At 44.7% G+C, this 18523-nt stretch overlaps 1 protein-coding gene across 1 annotated transcript in view; it reads right to left on the bottom strand.

The window, feature by feature from the left end:
* Positions 1 to 18523, bottom strand: part of DKK3 (dickkopf WNT signaling pathway inhibitor 3) — a 400000-nt gene that overhangs the window by 68817 nt on the left and 312660 nt on the right. The window contains exon 6 of the mRNA XM_069623641.1: positions 12659 to 12800. Within this exon, the coding sequence (XP_069479742.1) occupies positions 12659 to 12800 (142 nt within the window). The remainder of the gene's footprint in view (positions 1 to 12658; positions 12801 to 18523) is intronic.

The following is an 18523-nucleotide window of genomic DNA, read 5'->3' as shown; positions in this document are numbered from 1 at the left end:
CTGTCCTAAATTCTTGCTTTATACTTGTCACATGACTTGGGTTGAGTTTTTTAAAGGGTTTTGCTGAGGTGCTTATTTGTGTGATTGTGACTGAATAAGGATATTGACATTTCTCAATTACATCATGAATGACAACTTATACAACTACCAGATATTCACCGGTTGTACTGGCAGAGATTTCATTCTGTGCATTTTTATGTCCCATACATGTTTTAGCCTACTGTTTGTTTTGGAGCTCTAATGATTGTGTCCTATCTTTTCTGCTTCTGCAAATATCCAGTCCTGGTAACATTTGCGCAAGGGCTGATGCAGCCTATGTTTCATAGATCACAATTTACTTTAAACCCTCGAGCGCTAGTCGTGCACTTTTTGTTATCTTTGCGGGCCTCATCAGTAAGGGGGAGTAAGAGAATCCATGTTTGAGCATACTCCCCAGCGATACCCACAACAGACAGCAAAAAGTGATGGATTGAACGTTCAAAACTAAGCATGACCAGAGACATTGTTGTGGGCAGCTTCTAGCCATTGGTTTGTAGCCCATCTGGACAAGTCGTATGCAAACTCTGCACAGGAACATGTTTCAGTCTTGTTAGACTTCATCTGTAAAGTGTTTCTTGATTCTCAAGCACATCAATCAGGCATCACACGTCTGGGTAAGCTCCTTCCCACTTAGGAAGGCTAACAGCAGACACTAAAAAGTGATGATTTGAAAGCTTTGGCCATTGACATTGGTATGGAAAGCAACCATAGCTGTATCATTTCACCTGTCTGTGCCATTACTGAGGACCAGCCATATGCAAATCAATCTTGCTCCTGCCAGCAGTGGGAGAAGTCCAGCTGTACTGTTAGACCACATCTCCTGTCATGGAAATGCAAGCAACCCAACATGTGTTGGCATCGTTGGGGGTCATCAGTGCGATGTTGAATGATTACCTAGACACAGCAAGCATGTGACCTCTTTCTGGGCATACTGCCTACCATGCAGGGTGACTCACAACAGACATAAATCATTTTCGCCCAAAAAAGTCACCCCAAGTGACATCAGTATGCCCAGATGTGAATCACAAGCTTGATGTGCCTTAAGACCAAAGCTACACCCCAGCGATGATGCTGTGACATGTCAGTGGTTGCTTGGTGTCTCATGTAGAAGAGATAAGAGCTAGTGGTTCAAGCTGCACTGCTCTTTTTGGAGTGCCGGGAAGCCTGGTTTGCGAAGGTTTTTCTCAATCTGTAATGGAACAGCTGGCTGACTAGCAATGGAACCAAAGGCTGCCCAGAACACTTGTCGCTGGTTATGATCAGTTCATTGATTTTCCTTCCATCACTCTTCAGTTTTGCAAAGACCTATTAACAGCATTATGAATCATATGCAGGCATTGGAAAGGCATCAACAGAATTCTTTTATAGCATTTTAAAAATCTCAGGGGCTAGAGAACATCATTTGAGAAGGTTTTTTTAAGTTTGAATTCAAGTAAGCTCTAGCTGGAATCAGGCACTCTTTATATAGTTTTCATATTTAGCTATCTGATAAACGAGATGCTACATTTCAGATGGTTGCAATTTCAGTTCAGGTATTCACATACATGCGGTTAACATTGTTACCAAATCTTTATAAAATGTACACATCTCTTTGGAAGAAATTCACAATAAGGCCTTCTGTGTTTTGATTTATGTAAAATAAAGGGAATCTGAACTGGGATGTTGTTTTCCAAGATAAGTATGAATTATTTGGCAGCTATTTTTCCACTACAGAAGGGGGATTGGGAGAGTTAAAAAGAGACAGAAATGGACACCATCATGTCAGATGGGGTGGTAAGTGGAATAATGATGGATTCAAAAGCAGAGACGAGATTGGCAGTATAGAGGAGGCACTTGTTTGAAACATGATCAAATGCTGTACATTGGGAATAAAATAGAATAGCATTACTGATGTGTTGCTTGGCTGTAAATGGCTTGCTCGTCTGGGAGAATGATTTCATGCTAAAGTAACAAATAGTGTAGCTGGTTTAAATACATTGGCCCTCATTATAAGGGCGGTCCGGAAATAAGGGTGCCGGTAGGAACTTACTGACACCCCTTCTGGACCGCCACACTACAGCAATGCCAGTAGGAACCACGGATCCCCTGGCAGGCCTGACCTGCCTGGTTTGCAGGCCCCTACTGACATGGTTGTCACTGAAGCACTGGAACCGGTAGTTCCATGGTGTCCCACAGGACCATTTCCATGGGGTCCTGTGGGACACCATGGAAATGGGGATTTACCATTAACGCTGCTGCTTCCGATTTCCCGGTGGCGCTAGTAAAGGTTTTACGGGCTGCCAGTAACCCGCTGCCTACCAGCGGGTTTTACCGTCAGCCCCATATTGAGCCCATTATCTTGTGGCAGAGTTAGGGTCATAACCCTGTAAAGGAAGGACAGGGAGCCCTCCCATCCTGGGGCAGAAGGCTTAACAGGACAAAATCCAGCCCACCCCCAGATGCAGGGAGGATTTAGGCGGATCCATTCCTTAATCCCCCCCACAAGTGCCTTGAATATCATTGATAGTAACACGTGAGATGCCTCCTGGTACTCTTTCTGTCCTGCGTTCTCTATTTACTGTTTCAGGACTACAGTTACCAGAGTGCACCAGGATGCCACACAAAAAAAACAGACTGGAGCCTGGGGAATGGAATCAAAACCAGGCAGGGAATGTACTTGATTTCTTCTTGTCAAACGGAGATGAGACACCAAACACCCAACCTACCAACCAGTGAAGAACCCCAGGAGAAAGGTGGGGTAGCCGAAAATTAACTGGGAGTGAAAAGAGACAGCAGCAGAACAGTAGAGATTTTGACATCCGCCACAGCCGAATTTAAAACCAAACTCAGCACAGGAAAACAATCACACAAAAACCGAAAATCCAGGCCCACAGCAAGCATAGAGACAACCAGAGCCTGCAACTAAAACGTGTTGGAAAAAGGGGAGAGGCTTAGAGGGGTTTTTAAAGTCTCCCACCTGTGTGACCCAGCTCCTAGAGAAAGCACAGCTTTCGATTGGTCTCTAAAGTCAGGTGTGTCCTGCAGCCAATGGAAAGGAGAAAGTGAGGCAGAACCAGCAGCAGCTCAACCAACCTATGAATTTCCTGGGGATGCCCAGATTTTAGGGAAGTCACATCACCGGAAGTGACATCTCCAGAAGTGACATTATCACATTTTCACTGAGCCACCTGCTTGAGGGAAAGGGGTGGGGACAGAACAGTAAACAAATCACAATCACAATGTGTATTGCTTAAATGCTCCATGAAGGAGGGGGGAAAAAAGACGAAAATGTGGGAGAGGGGGGGAGAAGGGTCGAAAACGTCCAGAAGCGTTGACAAAACTGTTTAAAGGAAAAAGGGGAATCTTAACAGCGCATTGTGTAGTGAATCATCAGCTCTCCTCTGTGACCAGCGACTGCACCTGCCACTGTCTGCACCTGTGCTCTCGGCTGCTCCCAGGAGTCTGGGCCAGGCTGCCTCCTTTTATGCTGACCAGTGACAGCTGGTGAATTTTTGAACTGTTTGCGCCAAATATGTGGGAGGGACCAAGCTGGGGCACGGGTGGGTTCCTCCCACGAGATTATTTGTGAATAATGCGTTAACTTCGTGCATTTTAAAGCACTTTCTGTCTAAAATTGGGTAAAAAGCTACACAGTTGAAATCGGTTTTGTATGGTAGCACATGAAAAAACCCAATAGATGCCAGTCAACAACAGTTCACAGGAAGCATTTTCCAACACATTTTCATGATGCCTTTGCCCACAACATATGCCAGCATAAGATATGTGTCTATGCAGACTGCACCAATATATGCCAGTATTACCAAATAACTTGCAGCCAGTACATAAATGGCATTACACATTCAACATATATGGCAAGACTGGAGCCATCAATATAGGCCATCTTAACCACATAATAACACTCATCAAGTTTGCTTTACCCTTGATGTCTAGTAACAAATGCCATACCACAGTAAGAAAGTAAATGCAGACTGGCACCACCAATGCGGGCCAATCTAGCAATGTAATACCACTTATCATTGCTTTTCCCTTGAAGCCGAGTAAAAAATGCCATGCCACATCAAGAAAGTAGTCTGAATTGAGATTGTGGGATCGTTATGGATATTGTGCGCTAGTTCCACTCTCGTATTATTCTTGATTTCACAAAGGTGGCAGCGAGTACTCTCTTCCCTCAAACTTCCCACAAAGTTTGATGTCAGTATACACAGAAAAATTGAGTGTGGGAAAGTGTCTTGCGCTCAAACCACAGAGTTCATTAAAAAAAAACTGAAGTACAGTTTAGAGTAACTCCAATAGTCAGTTAAGTAATATCTCTTTTTTTCTTGATGTGGTAAACATCAAGAAAGTATATGCAGACTGGCACTACTACCCCCTGGCACTACTACCCCCTGATTCAAAGCATCCACCTTCCCCCACCCATGCGTGGACACATCGGCAGCCTACAGGACCAGAGCCTGCACCCCTAGGTCAGTGGACCAGAGCCTGCACCCCTAGGTCAGTGGACCAGAGCCTGCACCCCTAGGTCAGTGGACCTACACCCCCACCGCATGGTGAGCACAACGCAAGCGCCTCACCCACCCCCAGCTGCCTCCCACACTCGCCGTACCCGACGATCAGCTGTTTTCCGAGCCGTGCCTGGTCCCAAAATGGCCGGCGCAATGCGGCCTCAGATCGAGGCTCAAAGCAGTTGCTGAGCAACCTACTTACCCAGGACACATCCGCCGGCAGGCGGAAGGAAGACGGCCAGTCGCAGAAGGCCAGAAGTAAAAGGCCTTGTTTGCCTTTGTCGACTCCATTCACCCGCCTTCAGGAGTCCGAGAGGGCAGGAGCCCTTCTCCCCCTGCTTCAAAGCATCCACCTTCCCCCACCCATGCGTGGACACATCGGCAGCCTACAGGACCAGAGCCTGCACCCCTAGGTCAGTGGACCAGAGCCTGCACCCCTAGGTCAGTGGACCTACACCCCCACCGCATGGTGAGCACAACGCAAGCGCCTCACCCACCCCCAGCTGCCTCCCACACTCGCGGTACCCGACGATCAGCTGTTTTCCGAGCCGTGCCTGGTCCCAAAATGGCCGGCGCAATGCGGCCTCAGATCGAGGCTCAAAGCAGTTGCTGAGCAACCTACTTACCCAGGACACATCCGCCGGCAGGCGGAAGGAAGCCGGCCAGTCGCAGAAGGCCAGAAGTAAAAGGCCTTGTTTGCCTTTGTTCGCCGCTTGGGCGCCGGGTCGCCATAGCACTCTAAAACACCGGAGGAACAGGAGCCTCGCCTCCACTGCAGGAGCAGTGTGAAGTCGCAGAGTGAAGCAGGAGCTTCCCGCACTTATTAAGGTAGGCCCCCTGGGCTTGCTAGTTCATATTTAAGTCTGCGCAATGTGGCCTCACTGCATTACATCTTTATCCTAATGTACCTACCATGTGTCGCATAACTGCTTCTCAGCTGATGCATCACTCTGAACTTAGATGCAACCCTGCTGCACCATATGTTGGCCTACGGTCGCTAATGGTCTACATTTGATCTATGTGGTGCCCTATGGTCGCTAAAATGACTATCTGATTTATGTTGCACCTTATCCTAGGTTGTTCTGTCTTGTTTATGATTCGCCATGCCTTAGCAATTCACTGTGGTACACTCAACTTGGCTGATCTTTACATTGTCTTGCCTATCTGCATTAACTACCTAACTTTGCACACCCCTCAGCCTGGTGTATATTGCTCTTCGCTCTAACTACTGTGCCTGATATTTGAATCTAGCTGCACTGTATTCTACACTGCATTCACTGATATGCCTGACATTTGAATCTAGCTGCGCTGTATTCTACACTGCATTCACTGATATGCCTGACATTCGAATCTAGCTGCGCTGTATTTTACACTGCAATCACTGATATGCCTGACATTTGAATCTAGCTGCGCTATATTCTACACTGCATTCACTGATATGCCTGATATTTGAATCTAGCTACGTTATATCCTGCATATTTGATTCTAGGGGCACTCAGACTGCTGTATACTGTGAAATGCCACCTAGTCTATCTACATCCTGCCACCTTAAAACGTATCAATGTCTGTTAGCCTCAGTTAGCCCGCCTATACCTAGCTATCTTGAAATACACTAAAATATCTCAATTTTTTACCTAGCCAGTCAGACGCTCCTAGCTTAACGGCACTAAGCATTCTTACATGTACCTGAATTCCAAACCGCACCTGGCTTGTTTGTCGCATCCAGGCCGCTCACTTTTATCCAGTTAGCATGTACTCCCTAAATCTAGTGAAACAAACTATTGCTGCCAACCGTAGGATAGCTAAGCTACCCCGCCTCATCACCTCCTCCATCATATTAGTAGCATTATCACTTAGCCTAGCTACTAAAGTTAGCATACTGTCCCACAGCACCAGGCCACTCCCTACCCACCTCCCATACCACACCATGCCGATATCACAACAAATCATAGGACCTATAATGAACCAATATCAGGAAGATACTATCTTACAAATGCCTTGTAGTACCACAGACAGAAACTTTAAACTTCGCGCACGCCTACCTAAATTGCACAAATTACCAGCCAAGAAAATTGAACAACTCAATCTCCACAAAAAAAAACACCTACTGTCGAAGCCAATTATAGAATATACTAATAAAGATAGCAATCTCAAAAAACTCACACAAAACTGCTCCAAATCTATCACCACTGCGAGTTTCAGTACCACGAACCCCATACCTGAAAGTCACAAACATCAGCTCAAAGGTGCGCTCATTAACGCTAGGTCACTAGTAGCGCATGCAACAGAGATTTCAGACATAATTCTCGCAGACAACCTCGATTTCCTGGCTATCTCAGAATCGTGGCTTCATGATGCAGCAGGCCCTGCCCTATCATTAGCAGTTCCAGACAATCATACCATCTTACGAGCAGACAGACACACCTCTCGAGGTGGGGGCCTAGCTTTCATAACCAAGCTTAGTCTGGACATGAGAATTACCACAACCCCTATTTCGGAATCTTGCGAATGCCTTGCGGTCAAAATTGCCACCGCTAACTCCCAAACACTGAACCTCATCCTTATCTATAGCCCTCCAGGTCCTACTGGAACCTTCGCTGAGGATCTATCTACAACCATATCCAACAACCTAAAAAGCACCTCCCAAACAATAGTGCTAGGCGACTTCAACCTAGGATATCCAGTCCACAGCTACAGCTTTGATCCTTGAAGAACTGGGTTTCTCCCAGAAAGTCTCCCTTCCCACTCATGACAAAGGCCGCATCCTAGACTGGATAGCGGAACATAACTGTGGAGTAACCATCACAGAGACTGTACCCCAGATCTGGACTGACCACCATCTATTACTATTCACAGTAGCTACGAACTCGGCCACGACTCAGTCCCCACTTGCCCCTCCCATGCCCACGAGGAACAAAAAACTTATGACGGTGGAAAAATTGCTGCCCATCATACTACCACATCTGAACTCGCTCCCAGCGGACACGGATCCAAATGTGCTAGTCAAACAATTTAATGAAACTATCAACACAGCCCTTGACCACATAGCTCCGCTCAAGCTACGTAATAGTAAACCGATGAAACATCTCAACTCATGGTTCACTCCTCACCTAAAAAAGCTCAGGCTAAACAAAAGAAATCTTGAAACCACCTGGAGACTCTCTCCCTCAGCCAAAAACAAACTCAACCTAGCTAAGGCATCTTCCCAATATAAGAAAGACATCTTACTAGCCAAACAGGAAACGTACAACACCAGAATATCACAATCTAAATCTAGTGTCAGAGAATTGTTCAGCATCCTTAAAGAACTAGAAACTCCTATTGCCCCCCAAGAATACTGCACCCAGGATAAAAATTGGTGCTCCAGCATACAGTCGGCCCTCACCAACAAAGTAGCCAATCTACAAACTAAAATTGCCCTCAAAAAAGCTTCTCTTACACCTCATATCCCACAGACTATAGTTCCACCGTTAAAACCTAAACCTAAACAAGAATTTCGTTTCTGCTTCGCTAAGGTATCGACCATTGAGGTAGAAAAAGTTATCTTGGGACTTAAACCATCCAACTGTAAAGGTGATCAATGCCCTGCCCAACTAATCAAGGATGCTGCGAGAGAATTATCGCCATTCATAACCAAACTCATCAACTCATCCTTTACCACAGGCACTGTACCAAATAACCTAAAGGAGTCCTGGGTACTGCCACTCCTAAAGAAGCAAACCCTTGACCCGGCCATTCCTACCAACTTCAGGCCCATCACGACCGTGCCCTTTCTTCTAAAAATCTTAGACAAAGTGGCATACATGCAAATACAAAACTTCCTTGAATCTAACCTTTTACTTGGAACACGACAATCCGGATTCCGCCCACAGCATGGGACTGAGACAGCCCTAATCGATCTCAAGGCCCAAATAGATCAATGTAGAGACAACGGCCAAGCAGCCCTTCTCCTACTGCTAGACCTCTCAGCGGCCTTTGATTTAGTCGACCATACAGTATTATGTAGCCACCTAGACTCCGCAGCCCACTTCTCCAAAGAGGCCATAATATGGATCAAGTCTTTCCTGAGTAACAGAACTATGAGAGTCTTTTCTCCCTCAGCCTCAGCAGACCCGATCCCCATAACATGTGGGGTACCTCAGGGATCCTGTGTGTCACCCACCCTCTACAATGTATTCACAAAGCCACTCTTTGACGAAATGGATCATCTGGGTATTGCCTACACTAATTACGCAGACGATACCCAGATCCTCCTCCCGCTTTCAGGTGACTACGTCAGGGATCTGGCCTTAGTGAATAAAGTCTACAGCATCGTTCAGGCATGGATGGCCACACACGGCCTATGCCTGAACGATGACAAAACTGAACTCATTATCCTAGGCACCCCGACATACATAACCAAACTCAGCCCGGATTATGCCAATTTCATCATCGATTGGAACAACATAAAAGTAGCTAAGGAAGTGAAGACCCTAGGCTTTTACCTAGATGCCACCTTGAACTTTGCTAAACAAGTTAATTCCCTAGCCTCAGCTACCGCATACACATGCAAACTCATCAGAGCGAGCAAACAATTCCTTTCTACAGACAGCTGCATCACGCTTGCCAGAGCCCTCATACTTTCCAAATTGGATTATTGCAATGGACTATACATTGGGGCAAATAAACAGACTATTCATAAAATCCAGGTCCTCCAGAATAATGCCCTGAGAGCAGCTCTCAAGATTAGCAGAAAGGAGCATATATCCTCGGTAAGAAGACAACATAAATGGCTATTCACACAGGATAAAATTCAACTCAAAATTGCCTCCCTCACCCACAAGTGCCTCTACAACAAAGCACCACCATACCTTAAGGATAGGCTACACCCTAGAACCTCGACCAGACCCACAAGAACAGCAAATGCTAACTGCCTACAAGTCCCGCGATTTAAACTCGCGACTATAGGAGGACAGAGCTTCCCAGTCAAGGCAGCACAGCTGTGGAACTCACTACCCCTTGGCATCAGAGAACCCCAGCCCTTTGCGAAATTCAGGCAGAACTTGATCAATTGGCTGAGAGTAAATGACGCCTAACTAACTTCCCTGCCCTGACTGTTTCCATTGGTAAACTAACTGAAGCTCCACTGGCACCCCTATTCCAGACTATCTAATTCAACTTCCTTCTGCACTGGAATGTCACTGGAATGATACCTGTATATTACTGCTGTATATATTATTGTATACTATATATTGTATGTATATTACTAATGTATATATTACTAATGTGTATACTCCCGATAGTATATTCACACCTGTTAAACTGTGTTGGCTCTGGACCTAGTTCCGGCCGTGTATATATATGCCTACTATATAATGTACATTGTATGATACCCTTGCACTGTTATTACTTATTATGTACTTGTAACTAAGCTGAGCATATTCTTGTCCTGTGCGCCCTGATGCCCCAGGGTATGGCGCGCCCTATAAATAATAAACTAAATAAACTACTAATATAGGACAGTCTTGCCACACAATAACACCTATGATTTTTGCTTTAACCTTGATGCACAGTAAAGTACATTTACTGTGCACCAAGGGTAATAATGTTATGCCACAGCAGCACTCACCCTTAAATGTAGCCTGGAGGTAACTTTGTATCCACTAGATGTATGCAGTGTTGGTCAATGAGATTAAATGCTCACATACAATAGAATGAGATAGCAGCTGCAGATTAGTCAAGCAGCAGATTTAGAGACTGCCTCCACTCGCTTCACCCCCGAGGAACAGGATGAAACTACAGTGATGGTGAATTAAATAACTACAAATGAGGTGATTATCAGCTACACCCAAAGGAGACATCAGTCAAATGGTACACCATGAGGGTGAAGGTGTGGGAGTTTAACTCTGTGAAGCCTACCATTGACGAGTGGCAAAGGAAGTAGCAATGTGCACTGGGTCCTAAAGAAAGTGGGAGAAAATACATCAATAAACCCACTGAAACCTGTTGACCACAGATATATGGAATGTCTAATTAGCAACTAGACATCTTGGTGAAAAAAGTTTTTTGTTTTTAATTCACAGTGAGCAGATGAGTGGGGAGACACAAGATTGGTTTGACTCCCTTCTGTGCTCCAATTCTGGCTAATCTGGATTTTAGTATGATTTTGGTATTCATTATCAGCTGCGCCAATGAACAAATTCTAGATATTGGCCTTCTAAGAGCTTAAGGCCAATTTCTTTATCTATCCCCTAACCCTAGACACGCGCTGCATCAGCACATGCTAGGGCAAGTCACTGCATGAGGGATATTTAGTGGATGTTGGAGGGCAAGAATAGCAAAGTCTCTAGCTTGCGATCATATAAGTAAGGGTGATATAACTGGACTTTGTTGTGTGTTTGGATTTTTATGTTACCCATATTATATGGGCATTACTCCTAGGAAGTAGAGAACACTAACAGGTCTGTTATGTAGGTATGTTAAGGCATTTCTTGCATCACCCATTCATGCTCTAATGGCCTTTTATATTCTCTCTTTCTGATGAATCCCACCCTTGCACCATACCAAGCTTTAAGGACCCTTAACCCCCCAATAAAAACCCTCGATATGCTCAGGCGTTCAGGGCCCACAACTACTGGTACAGCACTCGGTCCTGGTTTATAAAGCTTAATTAGCACATTGAGTGGAACATTGGAAAACTGATAGTCAATAGGGATTCAGGCCTTTCAGACAATAATTACTTGTATGGCCATGGCTTCTGATGGCTATCGGTGTGGCAGTTGCCAAAATGAATGCCTCCCGCTCTTCCTCCTTAGACCTTCCACATGGAGTTTACATTGGGTTTCCTGCTTTCAATATCTGTATCCACCATCATCATCTTAAGCATTATCTGCAACCAGGGCTATCAGAGGCACCACTTTTGCTAGCCGAATGTAAAGCAGTTGCTCAGAGATAATCTTGAGTAGACTTTCCTCACTTTGCCTCTTGTTTTTTGCCAAACGAGTTTCGAAGCCTAAAAACTAGCCCCGTGGCCAGCCCTACCAGTTGTGAAGCCCACTGCCACCCACAATTCTTGAAGTTGTGTCCTAACCTCTCCTTGTCATCCTCACTTTGGGCCCATAAATTGAGTTTATGGGCACATAAATATTGGTCAAGCCCACAGTGATGGGTTTTAATGCTTACATATAATTGCTGTGATATAATAAATGTATTTCCAATTCAGAATAATTTATTTTTCAGCTTTTATGGATGGAACTAGCTGATTTCAATACATTGATCTTTCAGAGACATGATCACATTGTTGTCGAGAAACGTTTTCACTGCTCTACCCAGATAAAGAGAACCTTTCCATTCATGCACCTCATCCAAGAACCATTGGCACTCCTTGCTTGATGGCCCTCCCTGGTTCGAGGCCCATCCCTGATCGGAGGCTATTCCCACGCAAAAGCCCAAACCTGCATCTAAAACGGGTCAGATATTGGGTATGATGTAAATAGCTGGTTCCTCTAAACCTTTACAGGGACATTCCTTTCGCTATTTTGAAAAGACGGGTTTATTTGTCTACTATTCTTTGTTTTGATGATATAGAATAGAAGGCCCTTTTTAGAAGTACATTATGAAGATAAAAGTGACCCGGAGTTCTCTGCCTATATAAAGCACTGATGCCTCTTATGTCCCAGAAGCCCTTAGCAACGTTTAATGACCTTATGTTGTACAGTTAAAGGTACATTATTCTGTATGTACTCTGTTCTCTGGGACCTGTGTTCTCTAAATGCTTTACCTGTGGGTGGCTGTGCGAGCAGATTTGGCCATAAGCATTGCTATTTCCATCCATTTATAGAAACGTGGTTAATATTCTTGTCGTTTCTTTTTGTACAGACAATTTGGTTAATAGCTTGCCTGCCAGCAAAAGGAGATGCCCCGCCTATTCGTCTATTTCCATTTCTCCCGTTGACTTAATTAGTGAGAGTAACCGCTTTCAGAAGAAGTCACTTATCTTACGACCCATGCAGTTTCCAAGGCCAACAAGCGATGCTGTTATGCGTTCTTTCATTCAGATTATTATCATGTGTAGAAGGAAAACTGCCACACAGGCATTCTTAAAACAGAGTATTTCAAATAGTAAAAAAAAAGCCTACCTGATTGAACGGCACAGCAGAGCCCAGGGCTGCAGTTCTCCTGTCTTTCGCAAATGGTCCCATTGCCTCCCTGAAGGACTCCATTTGTGCAGAAACCCCAGACGCACAGCTCATCCTTGCAGCATTCTGCATCCCGAGAGCACTGCTCATAAAAATGAATGGAGGGGTAATTAGCAGAAAGAAACACAAAGGGCAATGTTACAGCTGAGGGAGGTGTTTTACCCAGATTAGCACTTGATAATGACTGTGACTGCACTGCCCCACCAGATTACAGGAATACCACCACCTTGCCCGCAGTACAAGATGAAGGTTTACTGAAGTGCACCAGTATTTCACTACCAATACCAAATACGACGAAGGCTCCTCCCTTCTCCCCCCGCTATCGCCCCAGCATCAATCAGGTTATGGAAGAAAATCAATCTGGACATGAGCCTTGAAAAAACGCCAAGCCTCCGTCCCCAGCCTGTGATCGAATACATGGATATTGGATGAACATGAACTCAACACTTTGGCCACACAGTAGCCTTTCATACTTTCTCAACATACTGTCTAATGGTTCACCTTAAACTTAATGACCTCAAAAAGAAAACCGGATTCTCGAGCAAACCTAGAGATAAAAAATACCTTCCAACAGACAAAGTGGCTTACAAGTGACCGCTGCCAAAAATACCTTCTAACAGACAAAGTGGCTTACAAGTGACCGCTGCGAAAATACCTTCCAACAGACAAAGTGGCTTACAAGTGACCACTGCAAAAAATACTGTCTAACAGGCAAAGTGGCTTTACAGGTGACCGCTGCAAAAAAAAAAAAATTAACAAACTGGCTTACAAGTGACTAATGCAACAAATACCTTCCAGCAGACAAAGTGGCTTACAAGTGACCACTGCAAAAAATACTGTCTAACAGGCAAAGTGGCTTTACAGGTGACCGCTGCAAAAAAAAAAAAATTAACAAACTGGCTTACAAGTGACTAATGCAACAAATACCTTCCAGCAGACAAAGTGGCTTACAAGTGACCACTGCAAAAAATACTGTCTAACAGGCAAAGTGGCTTTACAGGTGACCGCTGCAAAAAAAAAAAAATTAACAAACTGGCTTACAAGTGACTAATGCAACAAATACCTTCCAGCAGACAAAGTGGCTTACAAGTGACCGCTGCAAAAAAACCTTCTCAAAGTGGGTTACAAGTGACCGCTGCAAAAATACCTTCTAACAGACAAAGTGGCTTACAAGTGACCACTGCAAAAACCAACAGACAAAGTGGCTTACAAGTGACAACTGCAAAAAACCACCCAACAGACAAAGTGGCTTACAAGTGACAACTGCAAAAAACCACCCAACAGACAAAGTGGCTTACAAGTGAACGCTGCAAAAAAGCTTCTAACAGACAACGTGGCTTACAAGTGACCGCTGTGAAAAATACCTTCCAACAAAGTGGCTTACAAGTGACCGCTGCAAAAAAAACTTCTAACAGACAATGTGGCTTACAAGTGACCGCTGTGAAAAATACCTTCCAACAGACAAAGTGGCTTACTAGTGACTGCCGCAAAAAAACCTTCTAACAGACAAAGTGGCTTACAAGTGACCACTGCAAAAAAACCTTCCAACAGAAAAAGTGGCTTACAAGTGACCACTGCAAAAAAACCTTCCAACAGAAAAAGTGGCTTACAAGTGAGGGCTGTAAAAAATACAGAGCACAAATGATCAAAGCAAAAAAGGCTCATTAATTATAGTGACTGTAGACTCTGCAACATTGCCGAAAATATGTTTTCAAAACTATCCGAGAGTTCAAAATCTATTAAGCAAGTAACATATCACCAAAATCTTCTCAATACTTCTGATGCTCCAATGCAACACCCTTGAGCGACAGAATCTGACAAATCTAGGACTACGTAGGCTAAAAAAGGACCAGTGCCAGAAATCCCAGCAATGGAAACATCAGAGCAAACCACCTACTCCATCACTGACAGCCTGTTGTTTGTTCTGAATCCAGGATTTCCTAACCATATTAGCAACAAAGCAGTAGTGCATGCGCCTCAGCCTTTAAAACGAATAATGAAGCATCCCACACTAGCACCTCCCGTCCAAACTTTCCTTAAACTGCCGTCAAACAGGGTGTCTCCCTTCATACTTTCAAAACAGCCGAGTTCAAGCGTCTCCTACAAAAAAGACATTGCCAATTCCAAAGGCCCAGCAAGCTACCAACTAATCTCCAACACGCCATTCACAACAAAAATCCTCGAAATGTGCACATAGATGCTCACGTGTCCTTCTCGACATCACTGCCTTTGATACTTTGATCAACGAGATCCTGCTACAGAGTGCAGAGGACACTGTTTTAGAAGGAGCTGATTTACACTATAACCGGACCAAAATAACATATATAGCCACCTTTAGGTCATGGCACCAGATACCAACATTAGGCATACCCGGGGGACCCAGTCAGCCATCTCTCCTTCTTAACATCTACATGACCCTGTTCCTGTAACTTATAAATTACTCAGGCTCACTTGCTTCAACTGCGCTGATTATACATATATCATCTACAAGCCACAAACACCTCTTCATCAAAGGCACTGGTTTTTGCTAAATGCCTCACACACATTTACTCCTTGATGATGAAAAAGAGACTACAATTTAACCCAAACAAAACTGAGCTCCTGATTTGTGGCTTTAGGCCACCAATCCCAATACCTTTGCCCTGGCATGGACAAATGGGATCTTGCCTCCTGCCTATGACAATGGTAAGAAATCTCAGAAATATGATGGACAGCACCCTCCCACTTGGACCCCATGTTAAAGGCTTTGTAAAGAGCTGCTTCGTTCAGCTCTGAACAATACAATGTATTACGCTAAATGTTAACTTCACATACAAAAGCATGACACTTATTACATTGACTTACAAGACTAGATGATGCCAAAAGCCTCTTCCTTTAGCTTTCGGACTGCCTACTGAACAGGATACATAGAGTCCAAAATGTGGCAAGTAGACATCTTCTGAGACTCCAAAGACACAGACACATCACCTGACTCCACACAATCCCGATCAAACAGAGGATTCACTTCAAAATGATAAACATTGCCCAACACATCTGCCATGGCAGGGGCCCAGAATCCACCACAAAGGAATTCATCCACTACAAATCTTCGGGAGCTCCTCGATCTAGCAAAACAGCCCTAGTAATGGTGTTAAGCTTCAGTCAGAAACACCACAGAGGAACTTCGTTCACTCTTCTGCCAAACTCTGGAATTCTATCCCGAACTGTCTGTGCACAGATAAAATGCACCTCACCATAACAATATCCTTCAAACTAGTGATTTAACTGACATCATGTCATGTAGCGACAATGAGATAAGTAGCAGACAAAACAGGAGCACAAATGAAAAATAATTTTATTTAGGGGTCTTGTACAGGATGGGACAACGTAATAACGATAGTGGTTGCAGACCAACTTAACTCCTGAGGTTTCTTCCTTCAGAGTTGTCCTCTTTCATGGTAAGGCTCTAAGAGACAGTCTCTCAGTTCTCTCTCTCTCCCCCTCGCTCTCGCTCTCTTTCTCTCTCTCCAACTCCCACTCCCATAAAAAGGTTACAGCCTCTAACATATTTCAGGATTTCAAGCGGTCATCATACCCTGTTGAGAAGCTGTGCACAAACGGAAAAGTCCAAAAACCAAATCAAAAGTCTGTGTCTAGGGTTTTAGAGTGGTTTGCACCTTTTCAGTATACCCCAATCAGGCCCAGTCCCGGCCTGTAGGCTCTTCTGCATCATTTCAAGGATGCAAATGTATAAGTGGAACTTCTTGAATCACAGGGTGTCCAGCTCTGGTATGTTAGCCTTAATGTGGAGGCGAACTCCTAGAAGTTGGTTGGTCAAGCCACAGAGGAGGACTGCAGCCAAGGTCTTCCCTTTTCACTTGCCCCATCTACTTTATTAGCCTGTTCTAATGTACTGATCAAAGCCCGTCTGAACTTACTTTTTCTATCTGGCTAAAACCTTCCCTCTGGTGCCCCTTCTCACCACTCTAATCCGTGCTCACTCTACTTTCTTTGGTAACTCTCTCCACCCACTCTCTCTCTTACTCCTTCCTCTCCTCTCTAATCACTTTATTTGTCAGGCTCCTGTCTTATTCCAGCCTTTTCTCTCACTCCAGTAACCCCCTTCCTACATTCCATCTCCATCTGATATTCTTCAGCACCAGTGGTCCCAATATTCCTAATCTACTCCACCTAATATTCTCCACCACTAACCTCTCAATTCCCAACTTTCCCCTATGTCTGTGCTCTGCATCCAACTTCCTCTTTACTCCTAACCTTCTCCATGTCATGTTCTCCACCTCTGACCCCTCTATTCCTAACCTATTCCAGTTGGTATGCTGTCCCTCCAATCTCCTGCCTTGTCTAAAATTACTCCTCTTGTTACACTGTTCCTCCAGTTAACACTCCAGTCCCAACCTTCTAATTGTAATGCTATATGCCTCCAGTCTAATTCTATTCTCAACCTCCTCCTCTAGGTATACTCTGCCTTCAAAATCATCTGTTTCAGTCCATGGTCCAACTGTTCCTCTCTGGCCTTACAAACTCTCTTTCCTCTTACTTCATCTTTGGCCTCACAAATTCTCCTTCCAGTTCATTCTCCCCCTGTGGTCTTGCAAAACTCTCTTCTCCTCTCACCCTCATGTACACATCGTTTTCTCCAACTTCCTCCATCTAATCACAAATATCTTCTCTCATCAGCTTCAGTCCTTCCTCCAGACTTCCAAAAGCTTTTCCCTCCCAAGAGCATCAGTCTTCCCTCTACGGACACCACCACAGACTGGCAGGGAGCCTGAGCTTATATATGGAGATCATTCCCCTTGGGCGGGACACTGGGTGAGGGTCTGTACCTGCGTGATTAATTTTGGGCTGTCCTGGAATTGGCTGGTCTCTTTCTGATCACCTGTTACTGGCTGGTTTACAAGGGGATTAACTAAACCTTTAAGAGAACTCGTGTTCATCTCGGATTTGATCCTCGCTATGGTGGCAGGGCTGAGGGCTGTGTAAGGGAGATACAACTCTCTGGCTTCTCCAGCACATGCACTGTTCAGTAGTGAATTTGTTCCCATCTAGTTATGGGTTTGGATTGAGAGGTTAGGATATGTGGGCTTCATAGAATGTGCGAATTGAGCAGGCCATGTGGGCCTGTACCGCAAACCTCCCAAACCTGCCGGAAATCCTGGGGCAGGGGGTAAATGTTGAGACTAGGCTGGGTGTATGTGTCCCATGGATGGTTTGGGGACTTGCCAGAGAGCGCTTTACACTTTCTTCCTTGGGGAGTAGGTCCATAGGGCTGTGGCATGTGACTGTCCTTTGCCCTGGTGCAGGGATCAAGGAAGGGTGCACAGAGAATTACTTCCCTATGAACATTGTACTGCACTTCCCTTGATACTGCCAGTTCCAGGCAGAGGACATGTCACACACCAGTACATGAACTGCACAAAATCCTTGAACAATAGATGTCCACTATCAGTAGCATCAATCAGGCTGAACTTGGCTTGACTAAAGTCACAGGCAGATGCCACAAATGTACTCATCAGCCATGGACTATTGAAGATTGGACTCCATTGTGTCAATCTTCCTAAGACCTCTAAGTACAATCAGACTGACATTCTCTGAAATATGAAATGGGCCGGCACACAACGTGCCAGCCAAAAAGTACAGGAGATCGACTTATTTGGGTTGGCCTCTCCATGTCCTTTGAACTGAACAGCAAGGACAATTGTTAACAGAGTTGATAACCAAACAGTCCAACAACACCAGGCCTGTAGTTTTTAACTAAAATATACTTTCTTTCTCAATCAATCCTCTTCCCCTCAGCCGACTCCC

Source organism: Ambystoma mexicanum, chromosome 11, assembly GCF_040938575.1.
Source record: "Ambystoma mexicanum isolate Mex_15411 chromosome 11, UKY_AmexF1_1, whole genome shotgun sequence".
Taxonomy (NCBI): Eukaryota; Metazoa; Chordata; class Amphibia; order Caudata; family Ambystomatidae; genus Ambystoma; species Ambystoma mexicanum.
The sequence above is the reverse complement of the archived record's forward strand: the minus strand, read 5'-3'. Positions and strand labels throughout refer to the sequence as shown.